Below are 24,968 nucleotides of genomic sequence, written 5' to 3' on the forward strand. Positions count from 1 at the left end.
GAGGTCCGTTCTTAACCTGAAACTGTTCTTAACCTGAAGAACCACTTTAGCTGATGGGGCCTCCCGCTGCTGCCACATCGCTGGAGCACGATTTCTGTTCTCATCCTGAAGCAAAGTTCTTAACCCGAGGTACTATTTCTGGGTTAGCGGAGTCTGTAACCTGAAGCGTATGTAGCCTGAAGCGTCTGTAACCCGAGGAACCACTGTACTGCCCTTCATCTGAAGATCACAGGGTGGTAACAATATAATAAATGTGAGTGGCTGAATTTTGGTGCAATTGTGCTGGACACAGATAGCAGGGCTCTTCCTCAAAAGGGTGACAAAGTAGGAGAGTGGATTGTGCCAGAGTTTCCAGTCAGGGAGGCACAGCACTCCAGTTCTTTCCCAGAAAGGCCAAAGTTTGGGGAGCGGGGAGATGAACTCATGGCCCACCCAGTCAGCCCCGTCTTGCTCAATCTTCTTAATCAAAATCAACTAAGCAAAGCACCAAAGGTTAAGAATGCCATGTCGTATGCCACGGCCAATGGGACACGACACATTTCATCAATTAGAAAAGAACAACAAGGGACAGAATTAATGGGGTAAAGAAGCACAAAATTAGGCAATTACATGCACGCTGCCTGGTGAGGCTTACAACAGTGTCTCACTTGCAAAGGGCAGAAAGGGAAGGAAAGGGTGTGTGGTTTTCTCAGGATTCATATGCAAAAGACCGGAACAACTTGTACTATCAGTTAGCTCCAGATTATTTTGGCTCACGTGGCGCTGTGGGTTAAACCACAGAGCCTAGGACCTGCCGATCAGAAGGTCGGCGGTTCGAATCCCTGCAACGGGGTGAGCTCCCGTTGCTCGGTCCCTGCTCCTGCCAACCTAGCAGTTCGAAAGCACGTCAAAGAGCAGGTAGATAAATAGGTACCACTCTGGCGGGAAGGTAAATGGCGTTTCCGTGCGCTGCTCTGGTTCGCCAGAAGCGGCTTAGTCATGCTGGCCACATGACCTGGAAGCTGTATGCTGGCTCTCTCGGCCAATAAAGCGAGATGAGCGCCGCAACCCCAGAGTCAGCTACTGGATCTAATGGTCAGGGGTCCCTTTACCTTTTTTAGGTAATTGTGAAACATTATTACTTTGTTGTGACTGGACTCTTCACTCTGGACAGAATTACAGTGTCTTTGGCTGTTTGTGTAAGGCTAGCTACCAGATTTTTTTCAAAGAATCCGGGAACATTTTATTTTATTTTTTTGAAAAGAAAAAAAAAGTTATTAAAAAAGTTATTTTTTAAAAAATAAGAAATCATATCTTCTCTTCTGTGGTCTCCTCTGCCGTGCGGCCTTCTTTCTGCTCATCACTTTTCTAGTGCTGCTGGGATCAGCAGGATCCCAGGTGTGCAGCCGAAGAAGTGAGGAAATGGGACTAAAAAGGATAGAGATGGGACTGAGAAGCAGTGTCACAAGAGAAGCAATGTCTGCTGCTGCTTCTACTCCTTCAGAGGATTTGCATGTACAGTGGTACCTCTGGTTAAGTACTTAATTCATTCCGGAGGTCCATTCTTAACCTGAAACTGTTCTTATTCTGAAGCACCACTTTAGCTAATGGGGCCTCCTGCTGCTGCCGCACCACCATAGCACAATTTCTGTTCTCACCCTGAAGCAAAATTCTTAACCCGAAGCACTATTTCTGGGTTAGCGGAGTCTGTAACCTGAAGCGTATGTAACCCTGAAGCGTATGTAACTCGAGGTACCTATTATTATTATTATTATTATTATTATTATTATTAGTTAGTTATTTACGGCTATTAGCCCATAAAATATGTACAAACATAAAAGGACAGAGGCATAGAGACCGATATATTCGACACCAGAAGGTGAACACCACGATGCAAGAGTGGGTCATTGAGCAGAGCCAAATAACAGCTTGGGGCCCGGAGAGCTCCAAGGGACAGATCACAGAAAAAGGAAAACTGAAGACGAGATCCGACATGCACTCTCATCATAACTGTCCGATTAGTTTTTGATGTTGTTGTTGTTTTTTAGTGGTTTTTGTGTGTGAGATAACCGCGTTCAGGATTCTCGCCACCTGCAGAGTTACAGAAGGATCTGTATCCTGCAAAAGTAGTGCGGCGTGTGACTCAACAGGCCTGCCAACCAAGCGCAATAAAGCAGGACCCAGGAATTTAGTCCTGGCTATGCTGTGTAGGGGACAGTTGAACATTATAAGTGGAAGAGATTCAACAGTTTTCCCGTCACACACGCATAGCGGAGACACCAAACCCCTGGAAAATCTGTGAACTCGAGGTACCACTGTATCATTCAACTCTTGGTTGGGGGTATTGTTTTGGGGGGTTTTGGGGGGTGTTGTTGCTGTTATGTTATGTTTTGTTAGGTTTGTAATTATGTATTTTTTATGTGTTGTAAGCCGCATTGAGCATGGTTATAACTTTGGAAGGCAGAATTCAAATAAGATGATTGATTGATTGATTGATTGATTCATTCATTCATTCATTCATTCATTGATCCCCAAAAGAGTTCTGTGTTCTTGCTAGCTTACAAATCCAACTGGCCCAATATGAGATCTCACCTTAGCTACTTTGTGTTGTGGGATGTATCTTTTAATGGGAGAGTTTTGAAATGCAGCCCCTCCCACACACTACAGAGATATTAATGTTCCCGGGCACCTAATCCTTTTTAATGACATTTCCCCAGTCAGTGTTACTTGGTGCTCCGTAACACCTAAATACCTCAGCAAAAAAAATGTTGGAAACTCAATTAACACCAAGATAAGTCTACAAATGCTATCTTAACACATCTCTGTGTGGCGTAATGAAGTGAAGAGGGGAGGGGGAGGAAATAAGAGACGGCAAGGAACAAACGGGTGATTTATAACTTCGAGGGTTTACAAGAGTTACAATTTACCGTGGAGTGATAAATAAGAAAGTCCCTCATCAGATAAGAACTGCAGCAGAGTTATGTGGCCATGAAAAGGGAAGTTTTGGCTGTCACTCAAGTTTAAAGGAATCTTAGTCAGATTGTGGGAGTTTGAATCAGCTAATCCTCTAATCAGTCAATTAATTGATTACATCTGCACAAATTTCCATTATCAAGGAAAATAACAGTTCTAAAGTGGGGGGAAGGAAGTAGATTTTCTTTGTTTTTAGATGTCTGTGTGTGTCACAGCAGGCATCATCTTAGAACAGACATTTCTTCCTGAGAGAGAGGAGGAGAGACTGAGTCAATAGCTTCAGGTTAGGGTGCCTAAACGCAGTGTGTTTCTGAATACCAGGAGAGAGCATGGTTGCACTCAGGTCCTGCTTGTTCACATGGGCATCCGGTTGGCCACTGTGAGAGCAGGATGGACTAGATGGGTCACTGGGCCTGGTCTTGCAAGCTAGAGGCATTCTTATTTTCTTATGAGAGCAAAGTTAGTGAGAGAGGGGATGAGAAAGAGTCATCAGACTTAAAAAAAGAAGAAGCACATGGCTATATTTTTTCATGGCTCATTAGAACAGTGGTACCTCGGGTTACGTACACTTCAGGTTACAGACGCTTCAGGTTACAGACTCCGCTAACCCAGAAATAGTACCTCAAGTTAAGAACTTTGCTTCAGGATGAAAACAGAAATCATGTGGGGCGGCGCAGGAGCAGCAGCAGCGGGAGGCCCCATTAGCTAAAGTGGTACTTCAGGTTAAGAACAGTTTCAGGTTAAGAACGGATCTCCAGAACTACGTAATGAAGTACTTAACCCAAGGTACCACTGTACCTGCCAAAATTACTATTTCCTGATTAAAGCATGGAGGTGTTGGTCTGCCGTAGCTGAAACAAAATTAAAAAATTCCTTCCTGTAGCACCTTAGAGACCAACTACGTTTGTTATTGGTATGAGCTTTCGTGTGCATGCACACTTCTTCAGATACACAAAAGCTCATACCAATAACAAACTTAGTTGGTCTCTAAGGTGCTACTGGAAGGATTTTTTTTATTCTGATTAAAACAGTAAAACAAGAAATTGAGGGGATGCACTGGTGCCAACTCCAGGGGGCCCTGGGAGCCCGGGCACCCACAAAGTTTTTGCTGTGGCTGTTGGGCCTCTGACCCTGCCGCCTGCCATTTTATTTCTGGCGCTCCAGCACTGCGGCTGTGACTGGACCGGGGCTGGCGCCTCCACCGTGGGGCCTCTGTTGAGGCCTGCTGCAGCTGCAGACATGCTTCCAGGGTGCAGCCACAGCCACAGGCCTCAAGAGAGGCTCCACAGTGGAAGCACACGTCCCGGCCCAGTTGCCATCGCAGTGCCGGAGGACATGTACATACTGTGCCAACATCATGACGTGTGGAGAGGTGTGGCACATGCACACTGGGCACCCATGGTAGGGGTCCCAAGTTGGCTCACCTGAGAGGATGTAAGTATCCTGCATTTTTATACGACTTGTCCTCATTTTAGGAATGGTGTTCCCTTAACATCAAAGCCTAAGGAAATATCCAGCCGTTGAAGAAGACTTTGTCAAAACGCATTTGGCCAAATGGATATTAGGGACCACACATTTCTACATGTTCCTATGGGGATTTTGCCCTTTAAAGGTTATAAGAGTGCTGTTTTAATATTTCTGCTCTTACATTTTACGAGTGGGATGAAATGATTTCTTTATTCTTCAAGTCCACTGAAACCATCTGAACTGATTAATCTAGTTTGCTCATCAATTAAACAATGCAACTGTAGCTTTTAGGATGTTTAATGTCTAGGAAGTCATGAGAGTCACAAGAAAAGTGAGGTGTTTTTGTGCAAGCCAGAGGAGATACAAGAGTGAAGGGAAATTCCTTATGTCAAGTCAAGCAACTGGTTTGCTGAGCTCACTCTTCCTTGCGCCAGGGGTGGCTAACATTTTACCCACCAGATGTTACTGGGCTCCCAACTCCCATCTTCCCTGGCCACTGGCAGGAAGCAGAGCAACAAGGGTTATCCTCTCTTTTCATCTTTCAGTGGCAGTGATCTTACAATATTTCTTTACTCTATCTCTTCTGATCCAGGGTATTCTCAAAATCAATAACAGGGATCAGAAGCACTAGCTGACCTTTTCAATGCTCTTTGGGAAGGCAGGGCAAACGCATCACTTAATCACACCTTTATCCTGACTGTGTATACAGAAATGATGGTTTAACTGTCTCAGGAATGCACAGTCTACAGAAGGTTGGCACGCAAACACCTCCTTATGATGGGGTAGAACAGAAGAAGCTGCCATAGATATACTGAGTCAGGCTACTGGTCCATCTAGCTCAATAATATCTACTCCATAGCTCATCATCAACCAGTTGGCACCCACAGGTGGGTCGCAAGGCCATCCCAGGTGGGTCACAGGCAAAACTGTGGCCATGATGTGGGTCTCTAGCTAAGGTTCACCAGACCCTGTCTGGACTAGAACACGTTTTCTGATGAAACACCCATTTTATCCATTAGTGCTGCAATGTGGCATGGGCCTACTTCAATGAGATACCGTAGATTCTGGCGTATTAGGCGACTGGGTGTATAAGACGACCCCCCAAATTGGTAGCTGCCAATTTGGGGGGGTCGACATATGCCCAGTCTTATATGCGGCAGCTTCGCTGGGCAACGGGCTCTGCACCAGGAGGAAGCTGCCTGGTGAAGCTGCCAAGTGAGCCCACCGCCCACTGCTACTGCCCAGCGAACCCATACTCAGCGTATAAGACGACCCCCAACTTTTTAGAGGATTTTCCGGAGTTCAAAAGTCGTCTTATACGCTGGAATCTACTGTACGTTTTCTGATCAATCATTTGTCCCACTTTCCTGTAGTGAGGGAGCTCTATATGGAGTCTATTTCTATGGCTTCCTAAACTTCTCCTGGCATGGAATTTTGCTGAGGACTAGCATGTAGAAGTGTCAGTTGCAGTGGGGTAGCTTGGTTGCCATCAGAGAAGCAGTGACGGTAGGAGTCATTCATAATTTAGCACAGGTGGCATGCAAGCAGAGTTAACCCCTTGAACAGCTTGGGAGACATCTCCTAATGCCAGCAGGTGGAAACAGGTAAGGATTCTCAAGGAATTAAGCCCTTGCCAATTCCAGTACAAAGCAGAGATGAGTCAAAATTTCCAGGAAGGGACCCACCCACCCCTGCAAAATAAGTCTGATATTGTTGGACTACAACTTCAATTATCCCTGATCATTGGCCATGCTTGCTGGGATGGTGGGAGGTGAAGTTCTGCAATATCTGGAGGGCCACTGGTTCCTCTGTCTCTGCCTTAGAAGCTACAATAAGAAGAGAGGGAGACTCTCCCCCCATTTTTTGCAACAAATTTTTATTTGTTTTTAAACAAATACAAGAACCATTAAACACTTATCCAGCAGTACATCTAATTATGTTTCTTTTATCCATTGACTCTAGACATAAACTTACACATTCAACATGCTAACATATTACTTAATGCAATTTCCCCACTGTGAAGTATTGAGTGGTTGGTATAACAAGGTTTTGATTTGGGCCATTAACATTCATTATGCCTTTAATGCAATGGTAAGAAGCTTGGACATTGCTGTATCCCATATACTATATTCCCGTATTTTACTCAATAAAAGTTTAGGTCACATTCCTTAGCTGCCAAATTCAAAGCTGCAAAATGACTTGGAGAATTTGCTGAACTTTCTTCCCTCCCCCATTGTTTCATTCTACTTGAACTCATTCAAAGTCTTTAAAAGTAAGGTGAGAAGGTGAGTTTCGGGGTCTGGTATAAAAACCAGAGCTGTCTATTTGAGAATGAATAATAGGCCAGCCCTAATATTTCCCAGGCCACTTAAGATCCCCAATTAATGATTCTCTGACAAAGCCTCTGCTACCTTTGAAGCCATCACCAGTCATATGTCAACTCAAAATAAAAGGTTAGACTGATGAGCATAAAATACAAAGAGGCAAGACTTGGACTGGAGGTTCAAACAGAAATCCACAGGGGACATATATGCCAGCTTGCAAATCATTAGCAGCATGAAATCCAGAAGGAAATGTCTGCTTCCAGAAGCTGCAAGAGTATTTGAAATAATTCTAGAGGAAAGTTGGGGAACCTGTGGCCCTCCAGATGTTGCTGGACTCCAACTCCCATAATCTCTTACCATTGGCCTTGCTAGCTGAGGCTGATGGGAGTTCTGTGACATCTGGAGGGCCACAGGTTCCCCATCCATGCTCTGCAGCCCTGACTAGTTTTTCCGCACACGGTCCTGGTCTGCACATGCAAGTGAATGTGCTGTGGGTGTGATAGCAGAGTCTTGAAAATATTTCAGGTGGATGCTCACATTTTGAATGTTCTCCTGCAAGAAAAATCCCCCTGCAATTAGAAAATGAACACAGGAGGAAGAGGCTAGGTTGCAAACTTTACCTTTGATGTGCTAGCTTTTCGCACACACATCTTTTACATGATGGTGCTTTCCAAAAGCTGAATACCAGAGTCTGCATCACTACTTTCATTTTCCAATTTTCTTTTCCAACTGACAATGAACACTAAATGAAGACAGAGCATGCTCAGTCCCTGGGCTTGTAGAAAGGTCATACTTCTGCAAACATCAGGGTATGTTGATACTACCCTCTTGTTTCTCAGAGGTCCCACTGCTGTTGGCACTCACCACTTGAGTTCATTGTTAGGAGTGATGATGAACAGGTAAATTCATGGAGTAAAATACCATCAATGAATAAAGGACCTCTATTTTCAGAGGCAGTGTTATCTCTCTGAATATAAAGGAAGGTCACCTGGGTCAGGCTCTTCTTGTGACCATCTCAAAGGCATCTGTTTAGAACTGGGGTGGACTTCCTTACCTTTATGACGTCTTCATCAGCTGATCTGCATTCGGTGGAACCAGACACATCTCTCACCGATCCATCTTCTTCAACGGCAACCACCTTTACTGGGACAGACACCGGCTTCCCCGTCAGGATGGCTGTGTTCAGGACTTCCGTGTCCTGCAGACGCACACAGCACATAAAGATAGCACCGTTAAAATCAACCTGACAACTTCACCCTGCTGAAGAGTTATTGTCAGAAATTTGTCCCTAGCCTCCAGAAAGAGAAGACTTGTCTCCATCATGATCTGAGCAAGTGCCAGCAGCTCAGCACCACTCCTTTAACTCATAGTGGGAGTTGCTGCTCAGTAGGCAGATGGGACGCAGGTGGCGCTGTGGGTTAAACCACAGAGCCTAGGACTTGCCAATCAGAAGGTCGCGGTTCGAATCCCCGCGACGGGATGAGCTCCCATTGCTCGGTCCCTGCTCCTGCCCACCTAGCAGTTCGAAGGAACGTCAAAGTGCAAGTAGATAAATAGGTACCACTCCGGCGGGAAGGTAAACGGCGTTTCCGTGCACTGCTCTGGTTCACCAGAAGCGGCTTAGTCATGCTGGCCACATGACCCGGAAGCTGTACACCGGTTCCCTCGGCCAATAAAGTGAGATGAGCGCCGCAACCTCAGAGTCAGTCACAACTGGACCTAACGGTCAGGGGTCCCTTTACCTTTACCTAGAATGGTGGGATATTCAGCACAGACAAAAAGGAGGACTTTTTCACATATCCTATTCTCTGTATCAATGGTCTGACTCAGCATAAGGCAGGGTTCAATATTCTTGTGATGGAGTTCCTCAGCTGTTCCCTGTTATGCTGCAGCACCACCACTACAGGTGGCCAGTAGCGGTACTGCAGCTACCAACTCAGCAGAGATCTTGTGTCACAAGGGGGTGATATAAAAGGGTGCATTGAGCCCTATAAAACAATGATTTCATCCTGGAGCATCAGCATGAGCAAACTCACAATTGGCCTCAGACTAAAAAATAATGCTCAGGCTGCCACTCCCGCCTGCTTGCTTTTATCCAACCCTCCAGCTCTGTCATGTTAATGCAGCTTCTACCTTGATGCCTTCAAGCTATCATCCTCTTTGATTTCCAAATTTGCCTAAGCAGATAGGACTATAAAGCAATTCTCTTCTCCACAGGCATAATGGCCTAGTAAGCAAAGCCTTCATTTTCCTTGTCGGATTGCTGTGGCACCAACAGCACTGAAATGGAAAATGCTAATTTTAGCAAATATCCACACACACCCAAACCCCACCTGGAGATATCCTAGAGGCCACTGAGCCGTATACATCTCCTCTTCTTTCTCAGATGTAGAGCACTAATGAGTCCATTAATGCAAAGTTCGCCAACGAGTCACCATGGATGCTGTTTGATTAATTACTTTAGCCATGCCACAACTGCGCTGACTGAGGCTTGCAAAGTAGCAGCACAAATCGAAGGGAGAGACTCTCCAAAGGCGCTTCAAATAAGCCATGTGCCCCCAGAAAAGCAAAATTTGCAAATAAGACTGGATATTTTGACGATGCCACTGTTGGCAACTAATCTTGTGGGCCTCCCTTCTCTCATACTGTTGAGCTTCAAACATCCCCCCTCTTCAGCTAGTTACAGATAGGTAGCCGTGTTGGTCTGCCATAGTCAAAATAAAAAAATTCCTTCCAGTAGCACCTTAAAGACCAACTAAGTTAGTTCTTGATATGAGCTTTCGTGTGCATGCACACTTCTTCAGATACACACACATGTATCTGAAGAAGTGTGCATGCACACGAAAGCTCATACCAAGAACTAACTTAGTTGGTCTTTAAGGTGCTACTGGAAGGAATTTTTTTATTTCAGCTAGTTAGTTAGTCCTCACTTGCATACCTCAATACTATATTTTTTGGGGGGAAATTGGGGTGGGTAGGTTGGAGTGAGCAGGAGCATCAGCCCCTATTACTTACATAAGAACCTAAGAAGGGCCCTGCTGGTTTAAGCCAGTGGCCCATCTAGTCCAGCATTCTATTCTTGCAGTGCCCAAGCAGATGCCCAACGGAAGCCCTGAATGCAACAGCACTCTGCCCTCTTGCCATTTCCACTAACTGGTATTCAGAAGCATTCTGCTTCCAACATTATGTATGTATGTATGTATGTATGTATGTATGTGGGTTAAACCACAGAGCCTAGGACTTGCTGATCAGAAGGTCGGCGGTTCGAATCCCCACGACAGGGTGAGCTCCTGTTGCTCAGTCCCTGCTCCTGCCAACCTAACAGTTCGAAAGCACCTCAGAGTGCAAGTAGATAAATAGGTACCACTTCGGCGGGAAGGTAAATGGTGTTTCCGTGCGCTGCTCTGGTTTGCCAGAAGCGGCTTAGTCATGCTGGCCACACGACCCAGAAGCTATACACCGGCTCCCTCAGCCAATAAAGCAAGATGAGCGCCGCAACCCCTGAGTCGGCCACGACTGGACCTAATGGTCAGGGGTCCCTTTACCTTTACGTATGTATGTATGTATATATGTATGTATGTATGTATGTATGTATGTATTTGTAATCATTTTTATCCATCCTTCTCTTCAGGCAAATCATAATAATAAAGGCTCAATGTGGTGCCTTCCATGGTTCCAGTTACAGATAGGTAGCCGTGTTGGTCTGCCATAGTCAAAATAAAAAAATTCCTTCCAGTAGCACCTTAAAGACCAACTAAGTTAGTTCTTGGTATGAGCTTTCGTGTGCATGCACACTTCTTCAGATACACATCTGTATGGTGTATCTGAAGAAGTGTGCATGCACACGAAAGGTGTATCTGAAGAAGTGTGCATGCACACGAAAGCTCATACCAAGAACTAACTTAGTTGGTCTTTAAGGTGCTACTGGAAGGAATTTTTTTATTTTAATAATAATAAAGGCTCTCAGTATGACTAATATCAGGGAGAAGACCATTTTTGCTCTCAGGTTAACCATCTAGGAGACACAACACAAAAGGAAAAGAGGGAGGAGGCAAGCTCAGGTCTTAACTACAGAGAACCTGCAGTGGAAAAAGAATGGGGGGAAACTGGAGAGGAGCCAACAGGTCTTTTGGCAAAGCGCAAGGAGGCGGCTTGCAGGACACCCTTTTCTTTCACACACACAGCCTGATGTAATGGGTGCTGCAGGGTTAAGTAAGCAGTTAAGTTAGCAGTTAAGTTAGCAGTTAAGTAAGCAGCCTCACGCAGCTGGTCTTTAAGAGATTTATATCCTGCCTTTGGATTGAATGATCCTCAAATCAGATTGCAACAGATTGTAACAATCTCTGTCCACCCCCTTCTCTCTCTCTCTCTCTCTCTCTCTCTCTCTCTCTCTCTCTCTCACACACACACACACACACTGTTGTAGTGTGATGGAGACTCTTGCTTGCCTAGATGAAGAATGGAGATATGACTGCTGTTTGTAGAAACATCTGGCTTTGGTGGAACTCGAATGTAGCACTGGAAAGGAGTCACATGCCCTACTATAAGTTAGTCCAGGCATGGCCAAACTTGGCCCACCAGCTGTTTTGGGACTACAACTCCCATCATCCCTCGCTAACAGGACCAGTGGTCAGGGATGATGGGAATTGTAGTCCCAAAACAGCTGGAGATGCCTGAGTTAGTCTATTCATTGTTAAAACTCCATCTGCATGGGGGGGGGATTTCCTCTGGCTCCACCCACCAATGGCATGCAGCCCTCTGAAGGCTTGCTTGTTTATTTCATAAACTATATGCACCACTTGATCATAACAAAAACCCCTCAAAGCAGTTTGCAGGAAACCCTGGTGGCTTCCCATAAAGGAATGCAGCCCGCAGCCTGAAAAGGGTTCCCTGCCCTGTCTCCAACAGGAAACCCATGGCAGCCTACTAACAACCAGCAGAAATGTTGTAAGTTCCTCATAGCCCACAGTATAGAGTGTGAGAGAAACCGATCCATCAAACAAACAATTAAACGAGCTGAGGCACTGCTGCCATCCTCGCAGCATCAGTATCCCAAATATTTTTATGACATTGAGAAAGTAGAACGTCACATGCTTTCAAATGCCTTCAGCTTGTGGGGAAGAAAAAGAGATTGTTCTTCATTGAAAAACGAAACAAAAAACCAGCTGCCTCTCTAAGGCGTGTGGGAGGCAGAAATTCAACAGCTTTTCTCAACAAGGAGACGCAGTGATGGGCACCAATTTGCCTACCCTGTGTGCAGTTTCTTCCTGATGTGCAACTATTAAAGGCTCTGCTGGAAAGAGGGAAAGAGAGAGAGATGCTACCCAGGCTGGATCAGGAAGAGGCTATAGCGCAGCTGCAGAAAAGGCCCCAGGATCTGGACCTCTGGCTGAAACCTTGAAGGCCCACTGCCAATCAGCCTAAATGAATGGGGACGTCAGACCCAGACCAACACAGAGGACTTGGCATTTGTCCACCAAAGAGGTGCCCTCACCCCAGAAGGGCAATGTGGTTTGTGAAAGAATGGGCTATGGATTTAAGGATCTGGAAATTTCAGGGAAAGGCGTGGAGTCAAATATTTCAGGAATGAAGAACTGGAAGAGAACTTGCTGGATCATAGAATTGTAGAACTGTAGAGTTGGAAAGGGCCACGAGAGTCATCTAGTCCAACTTCCTGCAATGCAGAAATCTTTTGTCCAACGTCAGACTCAAACCCATCGCCAACCCTGACATTAAGAGTGTAATGCTTTCCCAACTGAGCTATTAAGGACCATCAAAGGCCAGCTTCCTATTCTCACAGTGGCTGACCAGATGCCAATTGGAATCCTGCAAGCCGGGCACAAGGGAAGTAGTGCTTTCCCCACTTGTGATTCTCAGAGATTGGCATCCAAAGGCACACTGCTCAGGCAGTGGAGATAGAACATAGTGATCCTGTGTCTGTGCCCAGAGGCAGTTGGAGGATGGATGGCGGCTAATGGATTGAGGCTGAATCCTGACAAGACAGAAGTACTGTTCTTGGGGGACAGGAGGCGGGCTAGTGTGGAGGACTCCCTGGTCCTGAATGCAGTAAATGTGCCCTTGAAGGGCCAGGTGCGCAGCCTGGGAGTCATTTTGGACTTGCAGCTGTCCATGGAGGCACAGGTCATTTCTGTGACCAGGGCAGCTGTCTACCAGCTCTATCTGGTACGCAGGCTGAGACCCTATCTGCCTGCAGACTGTCTTGCCAGAGTGGTGCATGCTCTAGTTATCTCCCGCTTGGACTAGTGCAATGTGCTCTACATAGGCCTGCCTTTGAAGGTGACTCAAAAACTGCAATTAGTCCAGAATGCGGCAGGTGGACTGGTGACTGGGAGCAGCCACCGAGACCACATAACACCAGTCTTGAAAGACCTACATTGGCTCCCAGTACGTTTCCGAGCACAATTCAAAGTGTTGGTGTTGACCGTTAAAGCCCTAAGGCCTCGGTCCAGTATACCTGAAGGAGCGTCTCCACCCCCATCATTCTGCCCGGACACTGAGGTCCAGCCCTGAGGGCCTTCTGGTGGTTCCCTCATTGCAAGAAGCAAAGCTACAGGGAAACAGGTAGAGGGCCTTCTCAGTAGTGGCGCCCACCCTGTGGAACGCCCTCCCACCAGATGTCAAAGAGACAAACAACTACCTAACATTTAGAATAAAAAAAATTCTTCCAGTAGCACCTTTAAGACCAACTAAGTTAGTTATTGGTATGAGCTTTCGTGTGCAAGCACACTTCTTCAGATACACTGAAACAGAAGTTGCCAGATCCTTCTATATAGTGAGAAGGTGGGGAGGGGTATTACTCAGAAGGGTGGTGGGAATGGGAGATTGGCAGATAGCTGAGATGAGCCTGTTGACGACTCTTAACGACTGTAATAGGTCTTACAGGAAAAGGCAAGGGGTGAGAAGGTGAGAAATGGCTTAGTTATGTATAATGGGATAAGAATCCAATGTCTTTGTTCAAACCAGGTCTCTCCATGGTTTTAAGTTTGGTAATGAGTTGCAATTCAGCAGCTTCTCTTTCCAGTCTATTTCTGAAATTCCTTTGTAGTAAAACAGCTACTTTGAGATCTTGTATAGAATGTCCTGGGAGATTGAAGTGTTCTCCTACTGGTTTCTCTGTTTTGTGATTCTTGATGTCAGATTTATGTCCGTTTATTCTAAATGTTTATTAACATTTAGAAGACATCTGAAGGCAGGCCTGTTCAGGGAAGTTTTTAAGGAGGGACGTTTTAATGTATTTTTAATCTTTGTTGGAAGACGCCCAGAGTAGCTGGGGAAACCCAGCCAGATGGGCAGGGTACAAATAAATTATTATTATTATTATTATTATTATTGTTGTTGTTGTTGTTGTTGTTGTTGTTGTTGTTGTTGTTGTCATGGCCAAAGCTGGCTCCCAGGCCACACCCCTCACCAGTCTTCCTTTGCATTCTCCTTGAGTTCTCCTTCTCCTTCTCCTTCTCCTTCTCCTTCTCCTTCTTCTTCTTCTTTGGTATAGCAAGTCCAAGCAAAGGCCCTACCACATCCACCTACTGGCCACAGTCTGAAGACATTTCAATTACAGCCTTTCCTGGATCCTCATAGTCTTCACAGACTGTCACAGACAGCCCACGCCAAACCCCAGAGAGTCTATTCCTGGAGTCTTATCCAGTGTGACTTGGGATGTGTCTCTGAACTCCAAACATGCATTTTGCTTGCCTGGATGCAGGTCAGCAAGGGGTGGATGAGACTGTAGCAACCACCCGCCTACACGGAGGTGAAAACTCACATTAGTTGCTCTGCCTGCTTCTGCCTCTGGCCCGGTCTGCTCCTGCTGCATATGGCCCCCGGAAGGTTGCTCAGAAGAGAATGTGGCCCTTGAAGAATGTTCCCCATCCCCCAAAAGCAGACAATACTGGCATGGATGGACAGAGTCTGTCCAGTAGTGTCCTACATTCCTGCGTCTCATGTGTCCTGTGCACCCTTTCACATATGATCCATAGCAGCTAAGTGGTTTAAGGAGCACCCCCTGTGTTCCAATTACTATTAGATTATCATGCCTAGAAGCGCTTAAAACCATGCACTCAATTCCTTTCCTTTCTCCCCCTCCCCTAAGCAGAGCCATGCGCCCTCACCCTTCTACAGAGACATGTGGCTTAGCTTTCGGTTTCCAAGGTATTTAAACATCTGGCTAAGAGCTGACAGTAAACAGGGGACAAATAAAAAGCTACAGGATGGCAACGTGTCTATATTTTACTTTATTTTTACCCTGCACTCCAGATGACATAAACCAGATGCTTTATGTCCCCCCCCCCCCAATCTGCTTTATGTTCATTGATGATTATGGGGTTTATTTCTACCCAGCTGTCATCCAGTGCAGAGGGACAGGACAAGATTGACTAAAACAGAAAATTAAAAGACGAGGAAACACAGAATGCAAAATAGGAAACACGGCTATTTATTTATTAAGGTCATGGCTCGTGGCTGACTTGAAGGATTAATCACCACAAGACAGGTGGTTTTGCATTTTCATAAAGTATTTAATACACTCCATAGAGATTCTCATTACCCACAGGGGGACATGGTATTTGTCCACCTGAGAGGTGATGAGAAGGGAAAGGAAGACTCACCCACCTAATCTGCAAAAGTCCGGGGGGCGGGTTGTGGCATTTGAACATTACGGAGGAAGGTTGGGGTGAAATCTTTTGGGCATTAAGATCAGAAAAAGAGCTTGCTGGACTGAGCAAAGGACTATCAGAGCCCAGCATCCTGTTGTGAGTGGAGAACCTGCCAACCGCTTGAGGATAAGAAAGACACAAGGACGCAGTATATTAGGTTAATGGGCTAAAAAAGGCCACAACTTTATTGATTACAGCATGTGAGTGGTATTGGCTTAGGCACTGGATAAAACAACAGAGCATGACTCCACCCCCTCAGGAAGGGGTGAGTCTAACCAGGGTTAACTACCAGTGGGAGGAGCCTGTCGATGCAAATACAACTGTAAGCTCCCCCTGATGTCACTGGGGGTCGTGCCATGGCCCTAGCCACCAGCAAGGGCGTCGGGCAGGATCCACGACCACCAGATTCCTTTAACGGAATACCCATAAAGTTGAGGGGTAGGTGATGGCCACACCCTGCCCCCCAATACACAAACATATGCCAATGCCTAACCGCCAATACCTGAAAAGTTGTGATGATTTGCTACGAGGTAGGCGAAAAACCAACTGGCCGGTGCCAATTTACCAGTTGGATAAAAATTCCTACCAGGCCCCTTGGGCAACCAAGGCAACCAACCACAGGTCCATAGCAAGGTCAAAAACAAGGGTGGGTGGGTGATCCGATGAAACCCAGCAGTGCAGTGAGGAGGAAGCTCTGCATTTGAGCAGCTAAACTCCGCCCCCTAGCCTCCGCCCGATTGGTTGGCTGCCAGGGGGCACGGCGCGGCAGCCGGGACAGCTGAGCAGGGGCCGGAACGCCCCCTGCAAACGCGGGAAACGGCTCCCGCTCACAACTCCTCCCCTCTGGAAGGAGGAGAGGCTTTCTCACAGTGGCCAACCAAATGCCCATGGGAAACCCACATGGAAGACCTGAGAACAAAAGCCCTCTCTCCTCCTGTGGTTTCAAGCAGCTGGCAATCAGAGGCACACTGACTGTGTAGAGGGATCACAGCCATCATGGCTCATAGCCATAAATAGCCTTCTCCTCCACGAATTTCTCTAACTAACCCTCCTTTAAAACCATCCAAACTGATGACAATCACTATAACTTGTGGGAGGAAATTCCGTAGCATTAACTGTCTGCTGTGTTTCAACAGTATTTTCTTTCGTCTGCCATAAGAACAGAATTCAAAACGTCTGTTGAAGGAAAGCACGGCACCAAGGTGAATCCAGAGGAGGGGGGAAGTGACAAGCAGCTCATTCTGCCTAGAGATTTGGGAGAAAATTTGCCTGGGCCACTTTTATCTTTGATTTCCGTAACGAATTGCTTTCCATGAAATTTGTTGAAGTGATTACCAATAAAAAGTATCATAAAAAATCCATAAAAAAACATTAGGAATGAAAACACATATAAAAACAAGATCAAATCCAATGCTGATGCAGATTGGGATAATGATTCCTGCTAAAATGGCTTGTTGAAAATGGAAGGTCCTTAATAGGTGCTGAAAAAACAGATGGTGCCCTGTCTGCTATACAACAGGAGAGATCAGGCATCCCCAACCTGTGGCCCTCCATATGTTTTGGGCTACAACTCCCATGATGATGGGAATTGTAGTCCAAAACATCTGGAGGGCCGAAGGTTGGGGATGCCTGGGTTAGATGCTGCCACACCAAAGGCCTGATTCTGCATTGTATGGAACAGCCCCCCCCCCTTCTGCCCCCAATGAGGTGGTGTCTGTAAGGATCTTTCTCCTGCAGAGCACAACAAACCACTGGCTATATAAGGGATGAGACAATCGTGGACCAACTTACCGTATTTTTTGCACCATAACACTCACTTTTTTCCTCCTAGAAAGTAAGGGTAAATGTCTGTGCGTATTATGGAGCGAATACCTGCGGGTGGCGGGGGGATCTGCTGCAGTCGTGAGCAGAGGATCCATGGTTCCCCTTCCTTCTCTCCTCCGTGGTTACAAAGCATGGATCCACATGGATCCTCAGGATTTTTGCATTGGGCTACTCCAAACTCACTGTCAGATCACATGTCTGTGGCCACAGCATGAACCACAAAAATCATATATCCACCATTTCGTTTAGAATATTTTTTTCTTGTTTTCCTCCTCTAAAAACTACGTGCGTGTTATGGTCTGGTGCGCGTTATAGAGCGAAAAATACGGTATACCATCAGTTCGCTCCAGACCAGTGCTGAAGTAACACTCAGATCCCTGCCTCTCTGAGAGCCTAGCCTCTTCTTGAATCTAGGCTCACAGTGAGCTATCCACGGTCCTGATCTTTGGGGTATTTCAATGTCAACCTGCCTCATTAGCACACCTTGAAGACAGCTATCCTTTGAAATGTGCACTTCTAGAAATTCTGCAATAGTTCCCCAACACCCAAACCGAAACAAAATGCATACAAAAATGGGAATATGTATTTACTTGCTGATGTTGACAAGAGCATATAAAAAGAGCCTTCTAGAATTAGGCCAGTGGCCTATCTAGTCCGGCATCCTGGACAACCAGATGTCTTTGGGAAGCCCATATAATCTAATAATCCTCTAAATACCAAAGTATATGACAGGCTTAAAAAGAAAGCAAAAATTACAAGCAATAAAATAATAATAAAGTTTTTTTAAAAAAACAACAACATCTAATCTGCACATACCAGCAGCACTGCTGTTCCCTGAAGGTTTGTCACGAACATTTGTAACATGTGTCATGAAGCGCAGATTGTTGACACATGTCACACATCCACAGTGAGTGTGTGTTCTATAACACTGGTGCCACTACAACAAACGTGTTCTTCTGAGTATGTACAGGAACATGTGGAACCACCAGGAGGACCTCTTCAGATGATCTCAAATGACCAGAAAGGTTGATTAGAGGAAAGTGTGGGCCAAAATGCATGGTGTTAGGTGAAACTGCTTTTAAAAAATGTATAATTAGGTCAAATTCTGTTTAAAAATGTGGGTTTTATTGGAAGAAATGTGCATACAAATTGTCCTGCGAGTTCTAAGGAAGAATGTCAGGTATGGGAATTACTGAGGGAGTGTTGGTGGTGGGTAGAAATGTTACGACTGTGGTGGGCCAAGTGTTCGCAATCTTTCCCTTCCCTTTTTCACAATGGGAGAAATTTGGATAGAATGTCTTTTATATGCTAGATTCTTGTGTCCTGTCACCTCAATAGGCTGTAGATTGCCTTTTTTTAAGAAATGGAAGAGAGCTTCTCAACCACCACCACAAAAAAAGGGGAGGCACTACATGAAAATGCTGTGATGCTGAAATTCAGCCAATGTAATAATAATAATAATAATAATAATAATAATAATAATAATAATAATAATAATAATATCTTTATTGTCATTGCCCCCTCTCGGGGACAACGAAATTACTTGGCTGCTCCATCCACCCAGGTAGGGCACTCCACACAAAATCAAATCAACTATAAAAACACTAATTAAAACAATACAGTATAAAACAGCAAGGAAGATTAGATGACTTTCAAAGTCCAGGCTTCCCATTCAGGGCCGAGATCACTCTGGAGAAGAAGCTGTTCTTAAGACGGCTCGTTCTTGTCTTCATCGTCCTGTATCTCCGTCCCGACGGCAGGAGCTCAAAGAGACAGTGACCAGGATGCGATGGATCTTTTACTATGTCCAGTGCCTTCCTATGGCACCTTGTGGCATAAATCTGCTCTAAGGTGGAGAGTGGGCAGCCAACAATGCTCTCTGCTGCCTTAACAACTCTGCACAACCCCAACCTGTCCCGGGTAGTACAGCTTCCGTACCACACACATAAGCCATAAGTGTGAAGACTTTACACAAAGTTGTTCTAGACAGATTATATTCAATAGACTGATCTGCACTAGAATCAATAGGGCATTCTGGAGGGTCTTGATTTGCATCTCTGCTCTTAGGAAAAATTAACAGATGAGTGAGCAGTTGTGTCCCTGTGCAAGCTTGCCATACTTGGTGGTCAAACATAAAACGACTAGAGGAGACAAAAAGTAGGGATATGCCTCCATGTATTTTGAAGTGGGGAATGATATCCTGTTCCAACATACATGGAGGAGTATGGGGCTGCAAGGATCAGGAATGGAAAACAAAGCTGGTCTGGCTCAGATACTTCAGGACCTGAGGGAGTTCCCCAAAACAGGAGTCATTGAAGCTCAAAATGGGACCCAATGACTATCGGAATTTAAACATTCCAGTGCAGGTGTAAGAGGTTTAATGGGGTGGCTTTCTCATATAGATTTGAGCACTGTGGCACCATTAAATGTTCATGAGATTGTCCCTTTTGTATTCTCCAGCAGAAAATTGCTAAAGAGAAAAAATTCTTTTGTGGCTGATCTCATCTCCTGAAAAGTCTGAGTTGGCACTTTCAGGTTGGAACTCTGATATCTCTTTTACCACTAACTCTAAGTAGTGTACAGGCGTCCAAAACCCCATGAAAAGCACCCTCTGCTCTTATTAAATGAAATTATGGGTGCAGACAAGCAGATTCTGTTCAGCTTATCCAGGATGAGAAGAAAAGACTCTGCATGTATGGAATATTCAGGAAACACTGTATGTATGGAACTCCACCCATACTTTCAGAGTGACTTCATCTTGACCCTGTAGGTTCCAGGTCCCAGAGGTGAGCCAGAAAGCAAAGTAATCTTGTTTCAACCCTCAGAAGCCATGACAATTTAAGTACAAAGTGCACTTTGAACATGAAATTCTCTCCAGTCAAGTGGGAGAAGGCAACTCAAGTTGTAGCCGCCATTCCAGAATAATAATTATCTTTGTGTTTATTCCTAATTCCTCCTCTGAACTCGACTGCATTAGCACTTCAGCTGGGCTCTTCTTAATTACAACTGTAACCTGCTAATAGTGTTTCTTTGTTGTCTGAGGGAATCTACTTCTTATTCAGCCTTGGCTAAATTAAAATTTAATACAACATCAGGTCGCAACAGAACTAGGAAGCAAATGACAGCTGTTTAATTAAAACCTAAAGCTGATTAGATGGCACCACCGAGAGGAATACTCCAGAGGAAGAGTTGAAGGCTACAGAAACTCGCGGCAGGGGATAATGGCTCTATTTAAGTCCCCATGTATGGCCAGAGACAAAACTATTATCAAATGGCTGAGATGGTCAATTGGGGGCAGAAGGTCTACCAAAAGCTTGTTGGGAATCCAGTTCAAATTGTGATTGCCTCTCCCATTCTCCATTAACAAGCTGGAAGCCTCAGCCAAGAGTTGGGATTATCGGCAACAACTAAATGGGACATTAATGAAGCTACTTTATTAAATCAGTGAGTGTGGCAGGAAGCCCAAGTAATTAGGGTTTATAGAGTGTTACCAAATGAGGTGGACTGAGCCACACTGACAAAGAGGCAGGGAGAAATAGCTCCTTCTCAAAGCAAACTTTGCCTGACACATAATATCCTAGATTGTGGAGCAGGGCCATGGCTCGGTGACAGACCACACAAGGATGGTCTCAATCCTCAGCCTCTCTAGGTAGGGCTACAAAAGGTTCCTGCCTGAAATTGTGAAGAGTGGCTGCCAGTCAGGGCACAGAGGACACAGGTTCCCCATGCCTGCTGAAGACATTACTAAGCCAAAATGACCAATGTTCTGGCTCCACAGAAGCTTGTTGTTATTTAATTCAGAACTTTTCTCAGAACCATGAGGATTAGAACCTTGCTTAATTTGGGGGAAACAGCCACAGCGGGCTCTACTTATAAGGATGTCCTCTCTGTCTGGCCCTTGGGACACTCTACAGCCCTTGTCCCTCCTGGCTGGCAATGTGTCATTGAACTGTGATTATGCCTCTTCCTTCCCCAGGTGGAGAGTGTGTGTGTAGATTGGAAACCTCTGGATTTTGCACGGCTTGAATATAACTTACTGTACAAAGGTAAGATTCACATCAGTTGCTACATGCAATTTTGTCTCTGGCCTTTCTCACCATTGGCATGCAGTCCCTGGAGGCTATGCAGCCCTCAGTTCACCACCCCTGGAGCAAGGCAGTAGAGGATGCTACAATATCTTGGTCACTCTTATTACTGGTTGTGTGCCAGCAAGGAGGACTAAGGATGACCCTGTAGGTCCCGGGGGTTAACAATCGGCCCCCTAAAGGGGTGTTGACTTTCGCTGTTGCCCAGTTAAGCCTATTTCTGACACAAGCCCCAGATACTGAACAAGGAAATCAGCAAATTGTTATCTTCACACTACCTGTCTCTGTTTCTAGTATACTTGGCTACCCCATGGACCAAATGTACTCTTGGCTTGGCCATTCATTAGTTGTTCCATCTACCAGCACATCAAAGTCTTCTGATGCAAGCACTGCTTCTGCCTGCTGAGATGGATGTCCAAGACAGGGTTTTTTACATTCCATGTTAAGAGGTTAATGCAAACACACTGTGGTCCAGTCAACCCAGCAGAAAACAATCTGCCATAAATTAGGAAGAAAAGTGAGAGGCCACCTTACGCAGCTGACAAATGCTACAGCTAAATGCCTTTTGGCATTTACTTGGAACAACTGTCTTTGCCAAAGAAGGCACTGAGCCAATCCATTTGTCTGCAGAAGAGAGTCCCTTTATTGTTATTCCTCTGCCTCACTCCTGCCCTGATGGCCCACCTTTTGAAAATAATTCTGTAAAAACAGTGATGGGGCAACCTTTAGCCTTCTAGATGTTGGTGGGCTCTGACTTCCATCAGCCCCAGCCAGCATGGTCAATAGCCAGAGGTGATGCAATGTGAAGTCCAGCTTCACCTGGAGGGCCACAGGCCACCGCTGGTGCTCACTGAGAGGCCAACCATAGGTGGAGCCTGAGCCAGTGACAGCCAAAGCCACCTAATTCTAGTTTTGTCCACACCCTCCTTCCTGCTGAGTTCTGCAATGGGCAACAACACTGAGACTAAGGAGGAAGAGAAGCTGAGAGTCAGGGCCACCTTTTAGACTCGTAAGTAAGAAGGCTGACACATGGGAGTTGGTTGAGCACAGACTAGGGTTGATGGGGCAGTACCCAACTTGCCCTAACAGGCAATCCTCCAGTGGCCACTGGTTCTGCAGTCCTGGTCTAACAGTGGGTGGGAAGGGACACTCCCAGAAGTCACAGGCCAGCCTTTCTAAAGGCAAGTCCTTAAAATGAAATTATAGTGGAAGATTGTGTTCATCCCTTCTTTTTCTGTATCAATTATTCACTGCTTTGTTCCCACCCCCACCCTGCTCTGATCAAAGGGCAAGGCAGTATACATCTGATAAGTGAGCTTAATATCTAAATTAGATGCTTTGCTACAATGATTACAAGCCCCCATAATTTCTCTAACACACTTTCTCTTCCTGCTTGGATGGACTGGTATTTCCAGGATTTCAAATACATATTAATGAATGGCAATCGCAAGGAAAGCTATGTTTATTTTCTGCCACGCAGGCCATGGTGACTCAGATGGAATTTTTCTTTTAAGGGGGTGGGGGAAACTTGCCATTTTGGCCTCTGTGCTCAAGACAATTTACTCTGGAGGGCCGCCAAGGAACAGTTTAAAGGTTGCAACTTCCATCGCCAACAACCGCGGAAATGTTTAAGTGAGATGAGGCATTTATAAAGCGTGAAGCAATGCTTCCGAAACAGCGGTGAGAGGCGGAATCATCGACTTAATTGCCGTACATTCACACTTGACATTGTCTATGGAGGGGGCGAGAAATCAACCGGGGAGGGGGCATGAGTCAGTCAATGGCAGCACATCAGTACCAAACATTAACATAAGAGCCCTGCTGGGTCAGGCCAGAGACCCACCTACTCCAACATCCTGTTCTCACTGTAGTCTACCAGATGATGATGGCAGGCCTGCAGGCAAGGTCTGAGTGCAGTTCTCCCCATTTGTGATTCCCAGCAACAGGGGTTCCGCCTGCTTCCAAAGATGGAGGTTGAACATAGGCTTCATGGGTAGTAGCCACTGAGAGCCCTATCCTCCATTCATACGTCTAATCCTCTTTTAAAGGCACCCATCTGGAAATCTAGCATTTTGGTGACGCAGTTGTCTTTACAGCACCCTGAGCTCCCTTCTAGTTGCTGTGCCATGCCAGCTCTTAAAGTACCTCCAGTCTGTTCATGGCTTACAGGTGGTAGATTATCTCTTCTTCTTCTGCACCATGTGTTTGACCAGGAGGAAGGATATGAAATCCTATTTTATCTTGGGGTCTATATTTCGCAGCATATGTTAATTGCTAATATGCCACAGCTAAATCATCTTCATTATCCAAACTTAGGCTTCCCCCTGGAATAATATTAAATGTGGCTCACAAGTTCTACTGAGGCGGAAAACTGAAGGTAGCACAATTATACCCTCTCTCTCTCTCTCTCTCTCTCTCTCTCTCTCTCTCAGTGTGTGATTTAATATTAATTTTCTCTCACAGGATAAATCCGCCCCTACCTGATATTCCCTGGGGAATCCTAATGGGAAGTAAAGCTGTTACGCAGGTAGATGCAAGGTGGGGGAAGGACTGACCTTTAACTTTGAAATGATAGCCTGCAGGATCTGGACTGTCCCATCTGTCAAAATGGATCACTGTTAATAATGAGGTACAACTCAGAACAGTTAATATGCAAAGAAACCAGCTGGAGAGGAGAAAAATAAAAGTTAGGGGGCAGAAGGGAAGGGAACTACTTTTATTTTCTTCCCAGAAATTGTGATTTCTTCCAGAAATGATCTCTTCTTTTACAGTGCACCTTACTGAATAAGCATTAATTCAAGCAATTTTTCTGGTGGCCAGATATACCCATAATCCAGCTCTCTTTGGATAAATGTCATATGGAACACAGAGGTGGTTGGACCACTTGTGTGTATATACTGGGTGTGGGGGACCTTTTGCCCCCATCAGCCCCAGCAAACATCACCAGGGATGATGGGAGCTGTAGTCCAGCAACATCTGGAGGGCCAAAGATTCCCCACAACTGGTACATACCATAATTCAGTGCAATATCAGGCAGAGAAACCAGTTTTCCTAAGAATCTCAAATCAAGCAAGCTTCTGGTCCTTATTGACATAAGCAAGTTGCACGTGAGCAACGCATGCTGAAATCTCAGCAGCCACAAGATTCCCTGTGACTGAGAGTGTTGGTTTAGTATCCTGCATTTCTCCACATCATCATTATAAGTAGTAGATGTCTAAAGGCTTTCCCATATTATGAAAACTGTGTCTCCTCTTGGTTGGAGGATGTGTAGGGAAAGTGGTTCATTCACTCATGTGTGGTAGGAATGTAAGGAAAGCCAAGAATTCTGTGCCCTCAACCCTAGATGTAAACAATGCTTATTAAAATGGACCATGCAAATTCTCTTTGTATCACACTAGTATTATTTATTAAATTTGCTGATGACTTTATCTTGCCCAAAGCAGCCCAAAGCAACTTACAAACAAGCAAGCTGCTTGTCTCAGTACAGAGCCTGTGTTCATCCACTGAAGAATTTTAATTGTGTTTTCCCCACCTTCCAAATGCAGAGTCCACATCTGGACCATCATTTTCAGTTTCCTTCTCATGACAAATTCTTCCTTCAACCATGACTTGTTTGTTTTCCCATAGAGCCTGAAGACTTTTTC

General features: G+C 45.4%; 1 protein-coding gene across 2 annotated transcripts in view; it reads right to left on the reverse strand.

Annotated features, from left to right (window-relative positions):
• Positions 1 to 24,968, reverse strand: part of TMEM132B (transmembrane protein 132B) — a 375,194-nt gene that overhangs the window by 53,056 nt on the left and 297,170 nt on the right. For both annotated transcript variants that reach the window (XM_083476418.1, XM_083476419.1), the window contains one exon: positions 7,798 to 7,941. In XM_083476418.1, the coding sequence (XP_083332544.1) occupies positions 7,798 to 7,941 (144 nt within the window). The remainder of the gene's footprint in view (positions 1 to 7,797; positions 7,942 to 24,968) is intronic.

Source organism: Podarcis liolepis, assembly GCF_965112155.1.
Source record: "Podarcis liolepis genome assembly, chromosome: 15".
Classification (NCBI taxonomy): domain Eukaryota; kingdom Metazoa; phylum Chordata; class Lepidosauria; order Squamata; family Lacertidae; genus Podarcis; species Podarcis liolepis.